The sequence below is a fragment of the Gobius niger genome (genome assembly GCF_951799975.1).
Source record: "Gobius niger genome assembly, chromosome: 17".
Taxonomy (NCBI): Eukaryota; Metazoa; Chordata; class Actinopteri; order Gobiiformes; family Gobiidae; genus Gobius; species Gobius niger.
In genome coordinates, this window is record NC_136868.1 from 16,993,537 (window position 1) to 17,012,263 (window position 18,727).

General features: G+C 41.5%; 1 protein-coding gene across 2 annotated transcripts in view; it reads left to right on the top strand.

Moving 5' to 3' along the window:
* Window positions 1–4,562: 4,562 nt before the first annotated feature.
* The window catches only part of rgl1 (ral guanine nucleotide dissociation stimulator-like 1), a 29,046-nt gene continuing 14,881 nt past the window's right edge, over window positions 4,563–18,727 (top strand). Inside the window, exon 1 of one of the 2 annotated variants that reach the window (XM_079574460.1) lies at window positions 4,563–4,906. In XM_079574460.1, coding sequence (XP_079430586.1) covers window positions 4,718–4,906 — 189 coding nt within the window. In that variant the 5' untranslated portion in view covers window positions 4,563–4,717. Of the gene's footprint in view, window positions 4,907–18,051; window positions 18,268–18,727 lie in introns of those variants that run through there. The other variant, XM_079574461.1, reaches the window with a different exon arrangement.

An 18,727-nucleotide genomic window follows, 5' to 3' on the forward strand; every position in this document is an offset into this window, starting at 1 on the left:
GCTTGAGCTTCCTCAGCTGCCGCAAGAGTGACATCCTCTACTGGGCCTTCTTGATGAAGGAGCTAACGGTGGGCTCCCACTTGAGGCCCTGGGTGATGGTGGTGCCCAGGAAGAGGAAGGAGAAATGGAGAAATTATCTTATATTAACCAGAAAACCTTTGATCTATTAGCGTATTTGTCTCAAACTCCCTGTACGGCGTTGTCCTGTCAGGCGGATTTGAAATGATGCATTATGATTAGTGTTATAGGCCAGGTTACCCGTCCATTTTGCCTGGTTAGTTTTCTATATTGTGAGCTCAGAGCTGCAAAAACAGGAGGATTGTTTATAGCGTCCAAGGCTGAGAGGATTTTCATTGAGAGCGTGTTGCGAAAGTTTACAAAGCTTAGCCTTCACAGCTGTGTCAACTCAAAACAGAAACGCACAATAAGAACTTCTCCTTACTGACCAAGATCTTATGCACCATTGTCTTAACCCTAAAATCTGCCAAATCAGCCAAAAAATGACCTGAGTCCTGTTTGGTAACAGGAGGCAATGTTGACTTCAGTTGCCCGTCAGTCTCTCCCTTTCATACCCAGCAATGTGACACTTCATTTAGGCTATCTGGTTTGATTACAGAGGCATTTTAATGTTTGATGTCCTTTCCTTTGACCACAGTCTGGGGCCGTGACTCAACGCTATTTATACATGTTTAGGTGGAGTCTATGGTATTTTGGCTTGTTAAGATAGGAATTCTGTTACACTGAGTCAGATGAGAGCTATGAACTAGAGCGGTACAGACTGAGGGAAAAGTACTTCAAATATGTGCTCCTGTCATGTCACTGCTTTTAAATAATGTATCGCTATCATTGCTATGGTATTTCCATCAATTACTATTACTTTTTCTACTTTTCCCAGCTTCACCACACCAAATCTGCCTTCGAGCATGGCTGATAATACCCTTTTTATCAAGGCGTGAGAATTTTAGAAGAGCACAAAGATACCCGATTTTGCCCCTGTGTAAAATAAAACACCTAATTTAGATTTTTGGCTCTTCATAGTATCAAGATTCAGTTCTCAGGGCAGTACCTTCAAAGGCCCCAAACATACCTTGGACTAAAAGTTAATGTTTTGTTTTTGTTTTACATAATTAAAACTAATTTGCAGTTTTCTACCTACACATTTGGCGATCATTTGTTAGAGAGTGATATAATTATGACTAAAATACATGAATATTATCATCTTTACTTCTGTTTATTAGAAAAAGATCATACCTTTACTCCATTAAAGATGTGGAGTAATTTGATTTTGATTTGGAGAGCGTTCTGACTTAAACTGTATTGTCAAAATTAAATAGAAAACATAGGAGATCAGGTAGGACTTTATTGATCTCACATTGGAGAAATCCATTAGTAATAACATCATAGCGCTGCCCCTCCCAGACGCAACAGGACCAAGTTCAACTGTGGTAGTTAATATGGTACAAAGTGTGCAGAAAGTCGCTTCCTATGCTCAAAGATGATGTCGAGGCGAAACACAGTCGAGAGAATAAACAGCCACTGAAAAAACAGAAGCGCGTCCGGTACAGAGTATTGCTTCACCCAAAACGGACGTCACACATTTATGATTGACAGCTATAGTCCGCCAAAACAAAAATGCAGATTGAACTATTTTACCTCCATTAATGCGTAATGTCATTTTCCAAGATACTTTTCTTTTGTACTATTTGATATATTGTAACCTCTAAGCCTCCACCAGAAAACCAGTTTGGTATTACCCAAATCTAAACAGTGTAATGCCTCATTTGAAAGCCAAGACCAACAAAAGTGATTGTACCTTTGTTGTCACATTTTTCGTTGCTATTTTGATGCTCTTTTTTCAGGTGGGGGTTAAGATGTTAAACGTGGGTCCAGAAGGTCAAGGCAAGGCAAGGCAACTTTATTTATGAACATGACTTTATTTATCCCGTGTGAGGCAATTCAAGCACAATGGGCAGCTAAAGAGGCAAGAATAAATTAATGAATGTGTTATTATTAGAGCATTATAAGTAAGTAAGTAGGTCCTGTCTGTGTGGAGTTTCCATGTTCTCCTTGTGTCTGAGACCTGTAGGCAGGTTTCCAATAGGTGCTCTGTTTCCCCTCGGCAACTCAAACGTGCACAATAGGTTAATCCAGCTTGGTGATTCTAAACACGTGCCAGTGTCTCAAGTTCTAGGGCACTCCATTGCAGCTGCATTCTGCTCTTATGGGTTGTCCGAACAGCATTGAAGAATGGGTCAAATGCAGAGGAATAATTTAATTTCCCAACACCTTTTATTAACAGAAAAACATGGCTGCCAACCCCTAACATTTCGGAACCGCAAGTGTTATCCAAGCCCTTTTTCAGATTTCCCTACTAGACTAACAGGGTAAAGTACACTACTTTTATTTGCCTGTAATACAGTTGTTTCTCTAACAGTTCGGTTTCTTTTATTGTTTTATTGATGAAGTGCTGAACAATCCAGAAGCCGTAGTTTTAATTGAGGAATACTTTGTCTCTAACTGCATAAAACCCGGGTTGTGGGGGCAGTGGCCGCCTGGTCCCACTTAATCCTCTTCAAAGTAACAACGGCTTTTTACACATGACTGCATTTCATTGTAGCTCAGCCCCCCCACCCAACTCATTCACACAAACACAAAGTATTTAGATATGTGTGTCCGATGATATGTTACACATTTATTGCAGTTTGACCCTTGACCCCCCGTGACAAATGAGCTGCTGAATCAGTAACTTCATAAAGCCACATATTGTTCACTGTCCTTAATCCTTTTAGTTCAGTGGAGTCGGTCACGTTTTCGAGATTATATGGATTTAATATAGACAGGAATATCACTGTAGAAAAATGGGGGAATGTGGATTTTTACATGAGGTTAAAACCAGGATTAAGTCTAAAATGAGCAGGTTTTAGGATTAACTGGGTTAGACTATGAAGCAAAATGTATGCAAAAATGTTGATAAAGCAGAGCCACTTTTGTTCCCAAACCACTTTACAGTTTTATTTACAACATAATCTGCTCTGTTACCATCCAAATGAATCAAATAACAAATAGCAAAGCTCCATAATGAAGACGTGCTGATATTACTTTGTTTTGTCTGCACTATTATATTTCAACAAAGGTCCTTGAATGAGTAAACTGCAGATAAACGGCATTTTGATTTCAACCCAAAACATAAACACAAAGATTAATTCTCAGGCTCTGGTGGATCTGACCTTTTCAAGAGCTAGAGATGACAGGTTTCCCTATCAGCACTGAAGGATGGGTCAAATGCAGGGAACAAATTCCCTACTACTACTTAACTGGGAGCTATGATTTTGATCAGCGGTACCCAAAGGTAAGCTGGGGGTTGCGAGATTGTTTCAAAATGCAATTTTCAAATCAAATGAACTATACGTTTTCTAAACCATAATTTAATGTTTTAACCATTTCAATTTGTGTTAATACAATTTTACTGTTGGGATCCCCCGTTCTTAGCGTTGATTCTTTGGGGTTGCAACATGAAACGTTTAGGAATCTTCGAATTAGATAATATAATGTGAAGAATCTTTAACAAGCAGAACTAATTAACTCATGACCCTAGAGGCCATAAGCGTCACTGCAGGTGTCATAGCATGTTGCGTTTTTTTTTTTACTCATTAATTGTCCGTGAGAGTAAATACGCTGACAGAAAAGACAGGCTCACCTCCATCATGGACAACACCTCCCACCCACTGCACGGGACTGTAGAAGAGCTGAGCAGCTCTCTCAGTGGCAGACTGAGACACCCTCAGTGCAGGACGGTGCGCTACCGCAAAGCCTTCATCCCCACTGCTGTCAGACTGTACAATAAGACTGTAAAGCAACATGTGCAATAATCTCTGCATCAGCTGCACTTTATTAACTCTGAGTGATCTTCTTGAACACCGACTGTAACAAGTGAATTTCTCCTTTGTGAGATCAATAAAGGATTATCTTATCTTATTATTTTTTTCACTCAAACTTGGCTGTACATACTGTTTAAGTGGCGCTAGCCTGAGTTAGCTTTGCCCGTTAGCCTGTTAGCTTCTTCTTCGTGATTCTATTAGTGTGTATTGCGCGTCTGACCCAGAGGCAGGTAAGTTGCAAGGGTGGTTCTCTGGACAGCCTAGTAACACTTGTATTAGCCTTCCACCACGACGAAAAGGATTTATTAAGGTAAACAAGTTACTTTGCTCTTCTTTATTTAACTTTTATAATTTTATAAAGTCACTTCAACATGGCAGGTGAAAGACGGTTATCATGAAAATGTAATTAGTCTAAATATCCTTCAAATCCACTTTGAACTTGGCAAAAACTAGACCAACTCTCATGGAAAACATTTCAATTACCAGCTTTTTCTATGAATCTCATCCGGAACATCCTTCCTCTATCTAGGCTTTCCTGTCCGTCTTTCCTTCTCCCTACATTCTTCCACTTTCAGACTCCCATTAGTCACCGGCTTTGAGGTGGGCGGGACGTCCCACCACTGACCCCGCCCCCTTAAGAGGTCAGAAAGAGAGAAGGAGGGAGACAATAGGCTTTAATGACTGGGGGAGCTATAGGCCTGCACTCTGTCAGCAGTAACAAGAAGGACAAACAAGGACTCATTTCAGTTTTCATTCCAGCTTTTTTGGACTCCCCATTCTCAGACACACTGCCTTCCAGATTGGACCATGGGCACTGGGCTCTGCCATCCGTGCCACCCATGCCGCTGATCCAGGTGGTCAGCATGATCTCCCAGTACCCTCTGGCCACCCTGCTGCCCTGGTCTATGGGACCCCAGACCCACCACCACTGTCCCGACCTGGACTGCCCTCTGCTGCTGGAGGGCGAGGGAGGAGTGGCCCTACAACGGTACCAGGCCCGGTCTCCAGAGAGCACCCCGCGCCATTGGGTCAGTCAGCGCTTCTTTAATATCTCACTAACACTAACAGGAAGCTTTCATACCCATCTATTGAACGCTAAACTGAAAACATTTGTTTTTATTCTTGTAATATCAACAGTTGGTTTATGCAAAAGCTGTTCTGTCTGTGTCATTTGGGAAATGCATGAAAATAACAGCAGACCTAAGTTTCTATGAATGTGTTATGGTGGATCTGCAGTTGTTTGGCTTGGATTTTGAATATTTATGTTACTACAAAACAAAATTTGCTTTTCTTCTTTCAAATTTATTCCAAATCATTTTACATTTCTTGGATTTTTGCCGATAGATACGTTTTTTTTAAATATGAAATATGAACATGAATATGGAGTGGCTACTAAAAACAATAAATAGTTAAGTCCAGCTACGTCTATGGCCTTGCACTTGCTTCCTGTTTTGGTTGCCCTGGCACTATTTTCATTCAGTGATGGAAAACATAGCACTTTACTGACCGATAAGCAAAGTCAAAATATTGTGTCGATATTGGCAGGGCATGTGGCTCGTTCAAGGTCTGTTTTGGGGGGAGACTCAGCAGTTACTTTGGGAATACAAGGATTTACATTGAAAATAGTGAACACACAGTAATGAAAGTGATTGTGAGTCTTAGTTCTGGTCGGGTCACATGGAAGAGAAATGGCGCTTGTAGTGGTTTGCGCTTTTTGATTTAACAACGCTGAAGAACAAACATGAAAACATTGAAGGATTAAAACATTATATTAAGTAGAATGACCCACCAGTCGTGCCAGTGATAGAAAACCGCCGGCATCTACTTTCTCATTTCTTTTCTGGTTTCTTTGTTTTTATATGTTGACAACAATAATGTCTGCTACAAGAACAGTATCTTTGTTGTGTGTGGGGGGGGGGAAAAGCCGCCAACCAGAATGAGTGTAGTAGCTGTTTATTACTGTACATTATGTGAGTGAATGTTGCTTAATCAATTTCACAATGCCCTTAGTCACAGATATCCAGGATTGAAGTGACACAGAGCAGCATGACTTTGCAAGGGTTTCTTAAGTTTGTGCACTATATTTACCCCTTTGTTTGCACCAAAGTTCCCTTGCAACAGTGGGATCACCAGAAACCACTTTGGCAGCAGCTTATTGCAGCTTAGATGTGGGTAATTGCTTGCATGTGTGCCCCAGCGCTAATAAGACTAAGGTAAAAAAAAAAAAAAGAGGTTGTTTACAAAGGGCCGAGAGAAACCAAAGCAGTGGCAGAGAAAAGAACCTACCCTTCAAAACTCATAGAAGAAAGTGAGATTTGCGTGTCCAGTAGGTTAGGTTGGAAACACAACAATGAAGGTGAAGAGGTTCAAAGGTGAATATGTTGACGTAGCAACATTTGAAAAGAAAGCCACAATGCTGAATGTTCCAGATCATATTGATGCGTCAGAGGAGCAACTAAACCGCCGCAAAATGCTGATAAATAAATACATGCCACAGATACTAAACACTATTGCTACACAGACAAGGCTATACTGTTTCTTTACCTGGTTTGTGACAAATGTTATAATTAGGGGGAGGTTAACAAAATGATAAGCTTTAGTGTTTGTGGATTTCCTTAAAATAAACATAGGCCTATCTATAATCTATATAATAAGAATATGAGCGCAGCCTAAATATTTCCAGCAGTTTGTGTAGTTTTTGTGTTTATAAGATAAGATAAGATGATACTTTATTGATCTCACAGATGGAGAAATTGCATTCGATGAGAGAGCATCCACCACTCTTTTTCCACTCTTTTTTTTTTATTCGTCGAGGATCCCCTGGTCCTGCGTATCTGACATCCTGACTGACGTGTCCTCCAAAGTCACAGTTCTGTTTCCTCCCATTGTTTTGCAGTGTTAGAGTGTGGATACGAGAGCACTCTAAGCACAGGGATCCCCCTATGTGCTGCGCTCCGCCAGGCGCCGAATGTCTGTGTCGCTGTCTTGTTGGCATTCTAGGTAATAGGCGAGCAAGGACAATTATGTAAGATATAATTTGAAACACGCAGCGGTTCAATTGACCCCGCATAAACTTGTCACTCAGCCCCTGATAACGCGTGATACAATCTGTCCTTCTGATGTGGCTGACTTAACTTCACTTCATCTTCGAGAGGTTATGAAACCAAAGCAGAGATAAGACACTGTATGCAAACATGGATGAAGTGTTTTTTCCAAGAAGTGAGCATCATATGGCCTATTTAAATATTCTTGCAAACTTCTTCCGCAAAGTGTGACTGGAAGCTGATGGATGTAAAAACGTGACGAAAATGGGGGAAACGTTTCTCAAAAAAAAAGGACAAAGGACAAAGGACATGGCCAGCTTTGAGCCTGATTTGTAGAAGTGAGAGTGAACCAGAGCTGAGGGTTATCCCAGTTAAGCGTGATATTGAACTGGTTTAGCATTCGTTCGGTTAATACAATCCTGCGCCTGAATCAATAACAGACATCTGCGATATCAATAGCAGTAATGCTCAATATCAGTTGGTCTTGGCTCCGGTGAAATGACTCCCTCAGGCCCCAAGTATCACCCCCTGCAGTTCAATAACCCCGACTGTTCCGTTGAAATGCAGAAGTGTCCGTTTTGCAGGAAAAAACAAGCTTCAGAGGAAAAAAAAAAGTGAAGGAAAGCAAAATGTTGATGAATGTGGGTTTTCCATTGAACAAAAGCAAAAAAGGCTGAGTGTGCGATCCTTCTTCCTGTTTCCCTGCTCGAACAGAGAAGTGCACGTCGGGGCCGATCCTCTGTGACGTCCCGTATTTCGCCACACTACTGGATCCTGATGTTTTGATGATTAGACACCCTGGGTCTGACAGCGAACACGTGATTCATTCAACCGGACGAAACTAGTCCTGTGATGCATGTGCCTTTTCATTCACATTCTTCACAGAAACACAACTGTCATCGTAACCGTAAGTGCCCAGTGCAACTAACGGGACTCTCCAGGCTGACAGACTATGACTAAAGTAATTCTAAAGAAAGGGAACCTGACTACCGCCATAGTAGGACCACAGCTTGAGAACCACTCAGATTTGGGAATGACTTTTACTGAGCCCTAGCGAACATTAGCTGTATGGAATAGAAGTTTATTTGTATAGCGCTTTTCACAGGACACAAGTAGGCCTGTCATGATAACAAATTTGAAGTTCGATATATTGAGGCAGAAAAGTTTCACGATAAACGATATTCTTGACTCCAACGATACTAGATACTGTCAACTCTCAGGCATAAAAATGACAGTAATCCTTGGTTCTAAAAGTGCATCATCATATCCTAAAATACCACACAAGCACAAGTGATAAACATGAAATATAATGTAAATCAATTTGCTTCAGTGATAATTCAAAGTTTTACAAAGAAGAATGGGAGGAAAATGCTAATAAATGTACAGACGATAAATATCAAGCAAAAAAATGTATAATTTATCTAATAAGTCGATATAGTATTTATCATGACAGCTCTAGACACAAGTCACCGAAGTACTTCACTCAGTGCATTTGTACTTCTTTCACTCCACACATGGTGGTGGTCGGCGACGTAGCTAGACGGACAGAATATCACCATTCATTCACTCACACATCATTCTTCCTGGCCTATTGTACATGTTTTTAGTGGTAGGGGAAACCAGAGTGCCTGAAGGAAACCTACGCAGCAGTGTTCATTTTGTCGACTAAAATATTTTGTTGTAATTTAAGTCAAAGTAATATTTTGGCTATAATTGAACTAAAAATAAATTAAAAGTTGTTTATGAGACTAAAATTATGACCAGATGTCCAGATATTTTCGTTGACTAAAATAAGACTAAATTAAAATGAAAAGAAGAGAACTTCCACTGAGTTTTGAAAAAGCCTCATATCATTTAAATTCACCGCCAAAAGAACAGCTCTGTGCTGCTTTGTTCATGTTGAAGCAGAGGACCTTCATTAAATATGATTATAATAAATATTATAAATGGAAAGTTCAATAAATTTGTCTTAACATTAAATTTCATTTTTGTCAAAAGACTAAGACTAAAACTAAACAGACACAAACAGGGTAGACAGTATCTTGCTCAAGGACACATCATGGACATGCCAATGGCCTATTACGCCCCTTCACTTATGCCCCTAGAGGCCATAAGTGCCACTGCAGGTGTCACAGCACATTACGTTTTTGTTTGTGAGATTAGACACTACGCTGACAGAAAAGACAAAAGGAGAGAGGGATGTTGTACATCCAATGGAGATATTTTTTTCACTCAAACTTACCTGAAAAAAAGGTTTAAGTGGCGCTACCCCGGAGTTAGCTTTGCCCATTAGCCTGTTGGCTTCTTCTTCGTGATTCTATTAGTTTGTATTGGTGACTCCTACCCGGAGGCAGCAAAGTTGCAATTGTGGTTTTCTGGCCAGAGACACCAGGGGGAGATGAAAGACCCCCCAATCATCCCATTAACCTTTGTATTACCCCCAGAAGGACTACGGACAGGATTTATTACGTTAAACAAGTTACTTAGTACTGCTTTAACACCTTGCCCTAATAGAATTTGAAATGAGTTATAGTAGTTATGTTAAGCTGCAATGATTGTTTATATTGCTGCCCTGATTGTAATTTATCTCAAATCAATAAATCTGCAGCAGCCAGTTACATTGTCAAGAGTAGAAGCATCTGTTCACGCCATTAATTTGTATTTCCCCATTTATGATCAAAACCATTGTCCTTTGAGGATCACAGACTAGCAGTGAAAACAGCCTGATGATCGGATGACTTTCCTATTGAGATCTGCACACTAATTAGGTCTCCACAATAGTGCGGGTGTGAAAAGTCAATATGGGTTTGCACCGTGGAGGGGAGGGCACTGTCCCGGGGCAGACCACTGGGGCAGAAACTCATCTTGCCATCTGGTCGTTTGTGTTGGCGGTTCAGTGCGGCACGTGCAAGTGTTTACTGGTGAGGGGGCTGAGGCCCGATGTGCAGCACCACGGCTTTGATTCGTGGCTGGTTTTATGGTTTTAGCAGCTCAGTGGCAGGAGTGTGTGTGGGTGTGTGTGCGCCGGGCCTCGCACACTCGAAACAGACCCACTCACCAAAGGCCAGAAGTATTAAGCAAGGACGCATGACTAGGATCAGGCTGCTATTGGGAAGTGCCATAATCAGTGCGTTTGCAGGAAAATGGCTTAGAAGTAAAGAAGTGTGTGCATGGATAGGATGTTAAGATCAGTGGTCAGCAGTGTGTGTCAGCAGAATGGTAACTCTGAGCAAAGTGAAGGTCATAAAGAACAAAGAGGCACTAACTTTGGTCCAGCACCGGCATCCTGTATTTATTTAGCTTGTTCTGGAAGATCTATTTAAAAACCCTTAAGCGGCTTCATGCTGTTTTACATATTGATTTTGTTAAAATAGCAGTGAGTCTCATCTGGTTTGGTGCAACAGATTATGGTGGTGTTGACGTGCTGTTTTAGTAGATACATATTGAAAGAAATGAATTCAAAGCAAGGAATACAATAACCTAAACACTCAATTTTTTCAGTTTTCAGGTTTTGGGCCAAATTGGTCTCTGAACATACAAGCTTTCACCGGGAAACCAAAAATATGCCTAATCTTCACAGTAACATGTTCAAATATTGCGCTGATTCAATGGTTGCCAATAGACTTATATGGGAGAGCAAAATTTCAAGGGCCTTTTTCTCAAAACACATTTTTCTGTCATTGTGGCGACACTATGTCCACGTAAGTAGGACCTAAAGACTTCAAATTTTCCAGCCTTGGACTGAACAATATTTGGAAGATTTTTTCAGAGGGATTTTTTATAATCTAATCCCTAGCCCCATTTATTGAGTTTTGAATGTCAAAAAATAGGCGAAAATTACATTTTTACACATTTTTCCACTAAAAAACAGCTTATTTGAAAACTAAAAAAGAAATCCAAAATCCCCTCTGAGAAAATCTTGGTAACTCATTTATCAATAAAATGAAACCACAAAGCTCTATCCATTATTCAGATCACTGACAGAAAACGTGCAATGTATTTTTTTCCTCACATTTATGCCAGTGATCGACAGCAAAAGTTTCAAATTGATATCTGTAAATTACATTTTTTTCCCTATTCACCTGCAGTGTCTCGCCTTAATATAAAAACATAATTTGGAAATACGACATCCTCTGAATTCAATCAATGCTACGGCAGCAGCTTTGAAAAAACACGTCAAGCTGCACTTTCTGAGCATCACTTGCAGAATTTCATTTCCTACAACGCACAGACTTCTCGCTTGACTTGTGAGCGGCAGATGGCTGTGCATTTTCAATCCGAGTCCAAATGTGCATGTGTGGCAAAGTCCAGCCGGAAATCCCACCAAAAATGGTGCTTTATCGGTTTGCGCAGCCAGCACTTGTCTGCCGTCAGATCACCGTTAACCTCATCGATTTCTTTGTGTTGTTTTTGTTTCATTGGTGACAGGGCTGGCGCGGGCAGCAGATGGTGCAGCTCTCATTAGGCGCGGGTCAGACAGACAGTCAGCCCAGACTGGTTCACCGACTGGGGACTTAGAAAGGCTTAGGTCCAGGGGGTCAGTGCTGGGGCCCGGGTAGGTGAAGGAGGCGGGGGGTACAATGGGGGGGGCGTAGCTAATTTATCGTAACTGTTTTGAGCAGAGGGGGCACCTGGATACCTCCATACTGCATGAGTCATAATAACTGCAGGGAGGATAATCCGTGCTTTAGTGTTACCCTCTAACTGATCCCACATGAAGTCCTGCGTAGTGCAGCCTGGCATCAAAAACAATATTTGGAGGGATTTTTGGTTTATGATACTCCCAACAATATTGTTCCAAGTGACTTAGGGCTTTTTGAAGAGGTTATAACATTGAACATTATACTGGAGCGCTAGACTACAGCTATGGCATGGTCCCTTTTTGTAATGCAGCTGATATAAAGGTTTTGGATCGACAAGTTCATTCTACAATCCACTTGTAGCTGTCGTAAGTTTCACCGTTTATATATAAAACCATGGACCCATAAAACAACAGCTTCAATTTGACCATTCACGTAGGTCCAAGTTCTGTTGTAGCTATATTTTATTTAACCCCTTAACCCCCACCTTAACCGAGCACATTTTCTCCAGCTTTACCCACATCTAAAAGTTTCTCGACTGGAGCTTACAGCCTATAGGCCAGAGTAACACCTCATTTGAAAGCTAAGACCTACGAAAGTCATCAGTTGTTTTTTGTCACTTTTTTGTCAAATTTTGTCACGTTTTTTTTTTGCCACATCTTTGCCATGTTTTCATTTTGAACGAAACATGTCAAAAAAAAAAAGCACAAAAAAACATGACGAAAACAGACAATCATGACGTGGGAGGAGTTAAGATGAATTCTGCAGGTCTTAGCTTTCAAATCAGGCGTTACTCTGGCCTATATTGTCCGTAAACTCCAGTCAAGAAGTTTTTTAGATTTGAGTAAAGCCGAACAGGAGAAAATGTGGGAGTTAAAAGGTTAAGTTTCTCGTCTTGATAACAACATTTCCTCCCATGTTCCAACACAATACACAAACAATAGGAACACACTTCTGCAAAGTCAATCATCATAAAAAGAGAGCCCTGTTTTGGATTCTTTTTTTTTCTTTTTTTTGTATGTCACACTTAAAACACCCAGCTTTGCTTTCCTCGGAAACTCATCTGTGATCTCAAAGGGGAGTGTGAAGGAGGAGGAGGATCTCCATCTGCAAAGCTTTTTTACTGGAAACTACAATGATGTCACCTCCATCCAGAGCAACAGGGAGACACAGATAGAGGAGTGAGGGAAGGGGGGGCTCAACAGTGCACCGAGGACAACAGTGGAGACATGACATAAGAACTTATTGGACAAAGGGCTCACTTGACCACAGCAAGGACAATGTGGTTTAGTGGTTATTTATGTAAGATGACCCGACGTGTCCCCAACCGTCTCATTCTTCCACACAGACCCTTCATCTATTGACGAGAGCCGGTTCCCATTAACTCCCATGAACTTGTATTCCTCCTGTTTTTTCACGCCGCAGTAAATCTTACAAGTGCAGCGGCAGCAGAAGTTTGCTGCTCGAACTGTGGATAAACATAGCGGTTTCAGGGACAGCGCCCTCTACTGGGGAGTATGCGGCAGAAACACAAACGACCTACCGCACACAAACACACGGGGTAATGCGACGAAGAGCTCGGCGTCTGCGCACATAAACAGCAAAGTGTGAGAGCAGCAGAAAGTCGATTTGCTTTTCGAGGCGTGCACGTAGACCAGAGAGTGAAGAATGACCTGATCATGAGGTAAAAAGCAAACAGTAAAGTGGACAGTGCAGGCAAATATCAACCGGAAAGTATTAAATCAAAAGTATTAAAGTACTAAATCAAGTCTTGTGTTGGTAATATCACCATCATCACTGGTCTGGTGCTGTAGTGAGGAGGATAAAAAACAAAGAGAAATAATTATTAAGAACATGTGTCAACTACCATAACTGCTATTGACTACAGCTGTCAAACCATATTATTATAGCACTACTGCAATCCTGATATTCTTAAATGAATGTTATATTTCAATGCATGTGAGTCCGATATTCCTTCATCCTTTAAATGTCCTTCTTTGCTATAAATAGTCTGAGTTAACAAGAGTATTACAGTTTCCAAAGGGGGTAAAAAGTCTTATATTTCATCACACGTGGTATAGGCTCGAGGATTGCATCATCACTTCTCCATTTATTATTGCATACTTTGAAAACTTCAAACTGAATCCATTATTATTCATCCTTTTTTTTTTTACTTGTTTCCAGTAAAGTAGCGGCCGACATCCCCTTGTTTACAATGAAATTATTCCTTCTCGGTGCAAGCTGGTGTGTTACATCACTCCGGCGTCTCAGTTTCTGCCTGTTCTGCGAGCTCTCTCCCTCTCACTTACAAACTCACTTTACTGATAAAAGCCTTTCAAGTTAATTTGACTGCTCTCTTTGGCCTCCTCTGACCTCCCTATCTCTGAGACTTTGCTACTTTCAAGACTGGTATTATGTTCCCCTTATGTCTATTTCAGGCCATAATACATTTGCCTGTGAGGAAATGCACATACAGGTGAATACATGTTGTGATTTCACTTTCTGAACATCTTTGGTGTTTTGTTTTGCTGGAACAGGATAGTTAAAGTCAGGACAACTCAGAAAGGGCTTGAAGAGTGACTTGTCAGACTGGGATGCAAACTCATGATGCTCAAGAGCCCAGCAGTATTTATGTGTTGCAGCCTTAACTAGGTCATGCAACACAAAATAAGCTAATTTGCTGCAAAATGTTGATGTTGATAATCCCTCTGTTTAAAGCCCTGGCACAGAACCTTGATTTTTTTTCTTCTCCCACTAGGCCCGTCCCCTTCTATGTTTACAGCCATTCTTCAACACCTTTCTCTCTTTGGTGTTGCCTTTATGAGCGCTTAGTTAGTCAGATTTGAGGACAGTGGCCTCGTTGGAGTCCGCCGTTTGGAGACAGGAAGTTGGAGATTTCCTGGAATGTGAGTTTTTCCCCACAGTGGTGCAACAACGGCTCGGCGCTGCATCTCTGTCTAGCTGTAGCCCCAGTTCAGCATTAGTGACAGGCAGAGGACCAGCGTGGACCGGGGAAGTTCAATAATGGCAGGAACCCCTCGCCCGCCTCCATCAAGGGCTTTTCTCGCTGCGTCTACGTCATGTGTGCTTCCCGGGACATCTGCTAATGCCTGTATCAGATGGCAGTAGATCATCACAAGTGACCCTACGCTTAAAGTTTAGAAACGAAAACAAAACCCACCAAACAGGAAGATATAACTTCTGCTTTGTAATAAGCTCGGGGTGTTTGCTCTTCTTTCTTCATAACAAAAACAAACTTTCTCAGTAATGGGTTGTTCCGATTGCATCAGTAAAATGGATTCAATTTGATACAGCACAGAGAGGTGAAAGAGACTGTAGACTTCAAAGTGCTGCTTCAAAGTAAAATAAAAGTATCAGAGTCAGAATATTTCAGAACCCTCTGATAAGGGAGCAGCAGATGCAACCGAGCTACAATTACTTTTACTACAGTACTTACTTCAGCATATTATTGAGAGTCAATAATACAGTCAATATTGCAAATTGTATGCAAAGTTGCTTATAGTTAGCAAATGGTAAAAACTGCAGTTGTTTAGGCAAAATAATTTCTTTAATCTGTATCCATGATGTAACCCTCTAACCCTGTGTTATGGACCTCTGGGAACATGCTCTGAAATGCAGTGATTCTTGTAAAGGTTTAGCTGTTCACATTTCAGGCTTTTTCAAGTGAATGCTTGTGTAAACAAAACAAAACATAGATCGCACAGTCAATTGCAATTGTAATATTTGTTTGTGTTTTTCCCCCCAAATTGTGCAGCCCTATAGTGTGCAAAGTAGTGTTGAACACCTTAACCCCCACCGGAAACCGAGCACATTTTCTCCAGTTTGGCTTTACCCAAATCTAAAGGTTTCTTCAAAGAAGCGTCAAAATAGCAGCGAAAATGAACGGATGAAAACGTAACAAAACTGTGACAAAAAAGTGATAAAACCGTGACGAAAACACAACAAAAAAGTAACCAAAAAACTATGTAAAACACAACAAAAGTGTGAAAGAGACACAAAAACGCGACAAAAACAACGTGACAGCCGTACTGGAGAAAATGCACTCGGTTCAGGCGGGGGTTTAGAGTTTAAAAGTATCCTGTTGCTTCCCACCCCTGATGATGAGACCTTCTCATGTGACATCACAGATCCACAGTTTGGTCCAAGGTCACGCATCATTGAGCTGCACCTGTCATGTTTGAAATACTGCTTGTTTTCCTCCGCGCTGTGACAGTCCGACCGGCAGTCCAATCCCCCAGGGGCAAGGCAGGGGGTCAGGAGGGATCAGAACCTTCCCACTGCCCCGATGTGCTTCCCAGGGGGTCCCGGGACGCCCAGTGAGCGGCAGCAGCCTGGGAACTGGAGTCTAGCCAGGCATTTCGCCACCGAGATACAGGCCGCTGCGTGACGTACACAGGGTCAGTGGTGGACGGGGAATGGGCTTCCCTGGTTCAAGGAGGGAGTGATGGTGTCATTGTCAGGGTCAGTCGTGCAATGCTGTGGGTGCTTCTCAGCATTTTGTGAAACATCTGACTCATAATTGCAGTTCAAGACGAGTAAGGACACACGTAGTCAACTCATTGCGCTTTGAGATGTAATAACGCTTGGTCACTTGATATAAATGTTTGATTTAGTACAAAAAGAATACTTATATTGTAGATGGCCTACTTGATTCATATCTTCCATATTGACACAAATGGAGTGGGCAGTTTGAGTACGTGCTCACAGTGGGCCAGTGTGGTCTGTTCTCACACACTGTGGGCCTATTCTCCCTGTCCTGACAATGCTCAGTGCAGTGACGGCATCCACAGCCTTCCTTGTATTGTCCCACACAGAGGCACAGGGCACAGCTGCAGCGAACTCCCTCAACAGGGAGACAGCCTACAGTCCACTGGAACCTTTAGACAATAATATATTAATGATATTAATAACTTTATATGGCTCCCAGGAGAGTGGGTTCATCTTTGGGCTAATACGGTGTTAATTAAGTGTACATGTTGCAATGGACTTTCGAGCTGTCCCGGTCATTATGTATCAAAAAACATTTAGTCTTTGTTAAACATGTAATACAGTAGGTATAGGTACAGTTAACATCTACTAAATATGTTGTCTTATTGAAATAATGAAATTATACAATTCCAATCATTGCTCAAAAATAGAAAAGAGAAGAAGTGGTTCCCATGTTCACAAAATACATTTTATATAAACAAAGCCTGGCCCACATAGGCTTATCACATAATGGAAAATGTATCTTTTTTATAAATGATATGAAGTTAAAACTGTTGCTTTTTATTCATCTTAAATTCCCTATACCTGCTATTTCCTAGTGGAATTACATTTATTTTGTCCTTTGCTATATTGATGAAGCAAACATTAGTGGACAAAAAGACTACTGTTTATGTACACTGACTTTTGTGCCGTGTACTTAACTATTGAGTCTTTTTATCGAGTGTGAACAAAAAGTAGTTATTGTGTACTTTACCGTCACAGTAAAACTCCCTGTAAGTTGTGAAACGTGCTCATAAACTCATCCCTGTGAAGACCGGGGAATTGAGACACGCGTTTGGAAAGTTCAAACAATTAAAAATGTACTTTGTTTTTATCATTTTAAAGGCACACTGCGTAACATTTTGGACTATACCATCATCACAAAACATGTTCCCAGCAAAACTAACCTTAATGGTGCGTTCAAGGCAACAGGTAACTGGTATCTTTCCCACTTGAAAATTATGAATTACGACCTAAGAGTGCGCTCCAGGTGAATAAACTCGTATGTAACAAAATGGCTAATGCTACAACTGTTAGCTCATACGATGCTAACGATATATGAACTCCAAACCAGATATAATTAAATGCATGCGACATAACGCTATGTTGAAAGCTGTGCCCAAAAGTAACGTTCACTCCACAGATGCAGTGATTTTGTCACAGTTTGTCCACAGGGAGCCGCCATTACTGTCTTCATCTCACATTTGAACTTGTAGCAGTCTGGAGGTACCCGAGTTCACAAGGTGTAATTACCAGTTCGAGCGGCGTTTCAAGGCATTTGGGAGGTGGGAAATTTACTAGTTACCTGTTAATAATAAATCTCAAATTCTGCCGACTTTAGCCAACATCTCCATGGAGACGAGCTGGAGACGTACCCACTCCCGGTAAAGTTACTTGTCTTAGGGGAGCTGAGCCGCTCACAGCAAAGGCACATGTTTGTTCTATTTTTTTGTTGATAAAAAATATCTGTCATAAAATTAAAGCCTGTATTTCAATTTCAATGAATGGATAACATTTTACGCGGCTTTAATGAAAACAAGTGAACATTTAGAAATAGCTTCTTTTATTTTAATTTACGTCCCATCAACTATTGTTTGTGCAAAAATGTGCCACAGAAATCGAGTGGATGTGGATTCAACAGGGGGAAAGACTTTTATGGGCATTGGCATCATGTGTTTAGCGCCTGTCGTAAATGCTGGAAGTCGCGTCCACAGCGGGGGGAGGAGCCTGCGCGCTGTTGTGAGTGGAAAAGGGGAGGGGTCTGCTCATTCAGGACAAGAGTAGCAGCCCCGCTGACTGACGGACGCAGGACGCACGGAGTTTGCCGAGACGCTGTTTGAACCAGACACAACACGTTAAACTTGCGCGTTTTTTTTCCACTTCTATTTGGATACTCGTTTTCCCCCTTTCATGTGCGGATAACTCTTCAAGTTCCGATGCTGCCTCCGGATCATGAGAGAGACACTCACCATGAAATTCGCCTGGAAAAGTAAAATGGTAAAACGCTTTTGCCATCATCATCATCATGTGCTCTGTTGTTGAGTTTTGGGGCGCATTCGCGGAGGGAGGGGGAGGCTTAATGCAAGCGGGGGTGAAAGTAGCGGATAAAGAAAGAGAAGAGAAAGCGATGGGGGTCGTGGTAGAAAGAGGGGGGGTAAAAGAGGTTGAACTTTAATTGTTTTCTCTGCGCTAATTCAGGTTTAACCTACATCAGTCGTGCGTAAAGTTAGGAATGGTGATCAGAAAAGGAGGGGAGAAGAGGAGAAGGAGGGGGTCGTGTCATCGCCCACAGAAATCCCCTCTTGCCCCAACCACAACAACACAACATGGAACCATAGTTTTTCTTTCTGTTTCGTCATGTGCAAAGAATTATAAACTACTGTAAGGGTTTGTAGAGAACCTCCAGGAGAGGCACCTCACGTTGGCCGCGGTTATCTTGGGAGTAGTGTTTCACACA